General features: G+C 34.0%; 1 protein-coding gene across 3 annotated transcripts in view; it reads right to left on the bottom strand.

Moving 5' to 3' along the window:
- Window positions 1–5,000, bottom strand: part of LOC133549388 (IQ motif and SEC7 domain-containing protein 3-like) — a 147,135-nt gene that overhangs the window by 97,772 nt on the left and 44,363 nt on the right. For 2 of the 3 annotated variants that reach the window (XM_061894752.1, XM_061894754.1), the window contains exon 3: window positions 985–1,099. In XM_061894752.1, coding sequence (XP_061750736.1) covers window positions 985–1,099 — 115 coding nt within the window. The remainder of the gene's footprint in view (window positions 1–984; window positions 1,100–5,000) is intronic. The other variant, XM_061894753.1, reaches the window with a different exon arrangement.

Raw genomic sequence — 5,000 nt, 5'->3', positions numbered from 1 at the left:
TAACAGGAATTTATGTGGATATATGTTTACACCATCAGAAACTTTTTTTAACATGAACATGAATTTAAAGGGGTTTAACACTCTGGGGACATTCGATTTTAATTATCTTCAAAGCCAAACCGTATGTTAAAGTCCTAAAGTTTCTGAATGGTGTGAAAAAATATTGCATTTGTATATTTGAAAAAAGATTTTGCTCATATTTCTCAATAAACTTTGGTCCGAAACAAAGCTATCAAACATGAAATGTTTTGGGGGGTTTTATAGATATTTTGAACACTTTTTGGAGGTATTTTGATCAGAATATGTCACATGTTTAAATTAGTCAAGTAATTAGCAACTACAAGTTGAAAAAAGTGACATTTTTCGATCAAAAGGCCTTCATTTTACATAAAACCATCACATGTTTGTTTGGTTTTTTGGGGGGTTAAAGTTGATTTGACAGATTTAAGCCAAAAAAGTGAAAAAAATAATAATCCCCTTCGAAAAAGCTTCCGTCCTTGTCCTGTTTGGTTTGGAGTATTGATGCATAACTGCCAGTGTATCGTATACACCTGTGAAAAAATTGGATATTGAAATTGTACATGAAAATATCCTTCTCAGGGAAAATCAGGTATATTGAGAATCGGTGTTATTCGCCATGCGTGTTGTCACAATTGGAATTTGACTGCATCACTCTCCCTTTCAACATAGTGACAGTAGTATACTAAATGTAATAATAAAGTAACGCAACAAAAATTACGGCAAAAATAAAGCAAAATTTTACTAAAAGGACAAAAAAGTTCCCATATACTTTACATACCCTTCTTTATTCCCTCACTTTGCTCATGCAAAAAGAACAACTATACATATAGATTAAAAACAAATGATAATTAATCATGATTAATCAGAATTAATCAACAGCAACCTTGTGATTAATCACATTGAAAATATGTACCTGCACTAACACGAAACACACGTGTGTGTCAGTGTGAGACAAGGACGCACCTGTTTGTTTTTATTCTCCAGGGAGATCTCATACTCGCTGGGCCCCTCCCGCTTGGTGCCCTCCACATCCTGTCCCCCAGAGGACGTTCCATCCTCCAGGCTCAGCAACTGGCTGCTGTCACGGGAATAAAAGCAGATAGCGATCAGTTGCTGCGTCGTGACCGTGACTCGGGTCTTCAAGCCCATGGAGGGCAGCAGGTGGAGAGTGATTGTGTTTGCTGGAGGCTAAAGGAGGACGTGGGGTGGGACCGACTATTCCCCCGCTTCAAAGCGTGTGCAAAAGTCTGGATTTAATTGTGAATGGGTCCAAAATGTATAATTAAACTCCAGAAAACTTTAGTTGAGGTCACAAAAAGGAAGTAGAATTGCAATTTCAATTGATAACTTTTGTATACATTCATTACTGTTTTACGTATTCCATAAAAAAATATTTATTTAAAACATTATGTAAACATTTAATTTTAATGAAAGGTAATCAATTAATAATAAAAAAATAAAAGCATCTTCTATAAAATTGATCAGTTAATTTGATGCATTATAATTTTTGAAACAATATGAAATGGTGGGAAAATACTTCATTTCCCAGACGCATTTAAATACAATTTTGCAGCATCAAAATAAAAATATTCTAAATAAATTAAGAAAATAAATAATGAGATTATATATATATATATATATATATATATATATATATATATATATATATATATATATATATGCATATATATATATATATATATATATATATATATATATATACACATATATGTTTTTAAATAAACTGACAATAAAATCAAAGCGCAAATACATATACAGCCTCCCCCACTTTAGTCTTTTTGTGCTTTCTTCTTTTAATTTTTGCACTTACAATTTTGTTTGCAGCACCAAAATGAATACATTCTAACTAAATGATTAATAAATAATGATTATATATATATATATATATATATATATATATATATATATATATATATATATATATATATATATATATATATATTAGGGGTGTGGGGGAAAATCGATTCGAATACGAATCGATTCTCTTTTTTTTTTTAAATACATATATTTTTTTTTTTTTTTTTTATTAATCCAACAAACCAATACACAGCAATACCATAAAAATGCAGTCCAATTCCAAAACCAAACCTGACCCAGCAACACTCAGAACTGCAATAAACAGAGCAATTGAGGAGACACAAACACGACAGAACAAACCAAAAGTAGTGAAATAAAAATGAATATTATCAACAACAGTATCAATATTAGTTACAATTTCAGCATAGCAGTGATTAAAAATCCCACATTGACATTATCATTAGACATTTATAAAAAAAAAAAAAAGAACAATAGTGTCTCAGTGGTTTACACTTGCATCGCATCTAATAAGCTTGACAACACACTGTGTCCAATGTTTTCACAAACATAAAATAAGTCATATTTTTGGTTCGTTTAATAGTTAAAACAAATTTACATTATTGCAATCAGTTGATAAAACATTGTCCTTTACAATTATAAAAGCTTTTTTCTAAAAATCTACTACTCTGCAAGCATGTCAGCGGACTGGAGTAGATCCTGCTGAAATCCTATGTGTTGAATGAATACAGAATCGTTTTGAATCGGAAAAATGTCGTTTTTGAATGGAGAATCGCGTTGAATCGAAAAAATCGATATATTATTGAATTGCGACCCCAAGAATCGATATTGAATCGGATCGTGTGTGTGTGTGTGTGTGTGTGTGTGTGTGCGTGTGTGTGTGTGTGTGTGTGTGTGTGTGTGTGTGTGTGTGTGTGTGTGTGTGTGTGTGTGTGTGTGTGTGTGTGTGTGTGTTTTTAAGCAAACTGTCAATAAAATCATAGTGCAAATACAAAAAAAGTCTGCCTGCGTTGGTCTTAATTTTTGTGCTTTTTTCTTAAAATGTTTGCGCTTTTTTCTTTTAGTTTTTGCGCTTCGGAAACTTCAATGACTTAATCTACAGACATCGTCTGCTTGATGGAATTTTCTGTTTTGTGTTTTTAAAATGTTTTTTAGTATTTAAGCCAAATCCTGACAAGTTATTCCTGTTCCTTGGCAATGAGGCATTTCGATCAGTTGCAATTCAACATGTTGTAGGGCAGTGGTTCTCAACCCTTTTTCAGTGATGTACCCCCTGTGAACACTTTTTTTAATTCAAGTACCCCCTAATCAGAGCAAAGCATTTTTGGTTGAAAAAAAGAGATAAAGAAGTAAAATACAGTACTATGTAATCAGTTTCTGATTAATCAAATTGTATAACAGTGCAAAATATTGCTCATTTGTAGTGGTCTTTCTTGAACTATTTGGAAAAAAAGATATAAAAATCACTAAAAACTTGTTGAAAAATAAACAAGTGATTCAATTATAAATAAAGATTTCTACACATAGAAGTAATCATCAACTTAAAATGCCCTCTTTGGGGATTGTAATAGAGATCCATCTGGATTCATCAACTTAATTCTAAATATTTCTTCACAAAAAAATAAATCTTTAACATCATAATTTATGGAACATGTCCACAAAAGATCTAGCTGTCAACACTGAATATTGCATTGTTGCATTTTTTTCACGGTTTATGAACTTACATTCATATTTAGTTGAAGTATTATTCCATAAATATATTTATAAAGGATTTTTGAATTGTTGCTATTTTTAGATTTTTTTTTTTTTTAAATCTCACGTACCCCTTGACATACCTTCAGTACCCCCAGGGTTACGCGTACCCCCATTTGAGAACCACTGCTGTAGGGTACAGTCCAATTTATATAAATTCAAATTTTCATGATTTGAACTGAAATTCCACATTTGGAATTGTGCACAAGCAGCATAAGCTCATTTACTTCCATTCTCCACCCTTATTGAAGAAGTCAAATTTGATTGATGATACACTCATTTTCAACCACTTTTCATAGCTGGAGCCAATCAAAGTAGCATTGTTTTTTTGCCATATAAGCTCCAACTCCATTGCACGTCTGAAAATGATAGGTGTTTTGGAAAAAATCAGGAGTATGAAGCTACATTTAGAGTGGCATCATGCTTTCCCTGTGCAAGATGGTATTTTTTGTTAAAGTTAAAGTTAAAGTACCAGTGATTGTCACATACACACGAGGTGTGGCAAAATTATGCTCTTCATTTGACTCATCACCCTCGATCACCCCCTGGGAGGTGAGGGGAGCAGTGAGCAGCAGCGGTGGCCGCGCCCGGGAATAATTTTTTATTGATATTGTAACAACAATATGAGTTATGAGCACCAAACTTCACTTGTTTAAGCCACGTTTGAGAAAAGAAAGCGATTCAAACGGATGCTTTCGAAGTTCCAGGTCATAAACAAACGCCCCACCACTTCACGTGGGGCTTCTTTGTGTCACCTGTCTCTTGTTTGTCGTCACGCACCTGATTTGTTGATTATGTATTCTATTTAAGACCGCTTTTGTTTTACATTCGTTCTTGGACTCTTTGCTCCCACGCAACAGTTGACGCCGCTCGTCCTGCATCATGGTAAAAAAAACACTTTTGTTAATTGTTGGCTTCCACGCTATTCCTGTTTTGTTTATGTCCCTAGCTTCAACGCTAGCACTTTTTGTTCCTTCTAGCTCCCACGTTAGTTCTGTTGGTTTTTTGGTAGTGCCTCTGTGCAAGTGTCTTTGTTTCTAGTTTTTTTTATAGTATAAATAAATTATTGTTCCTACCTTTACGCTGTGTCCATCTTCGCTGCACCCACGGGAGAACGCAAACACCGCCACGATGCCACCGAAGCGTCACACGCTACACATCATAAATTAAAGTCTGCCAACTATATTTCAGCTACAAACATGGGAGCGGGAAGTTCGATCATGAGCGTACATGCTAGCCTAGCGTGATGTGAGTAATGTTAGCACTTTAGCGGCCACAGCTATGCTAGTGTTGCTAGCGCTCGAGTCCTTAATGTTACATTGTTGGACAAGTGCACAGTTACAGTCATTCACAAAATATGTGCGTCGTTAACAAATTATGAATGGTATTTC

The sequence above is a fragment of the Nerophis ophidion genome, linkage group LG03 (assembly GCF_033978795.1).
Source record: "Nerophis ophidion isolate RoL-2023_Sa linkage group LG03, RoL_Noph_v1.0, whole genome shotgun sequence".
Lineage (NCBI taxonomy): Eukaryota > Metazoa > Chordata > Actinopteri > Syngnathiformes > Syngnathidae > Nerophis > Nerophis ophidion.
The sequence above is the reverse complement of the archived record's forward strand: the minus strand, read 5'-3'. Positions and strand labels throughout refer to the sequence as shown.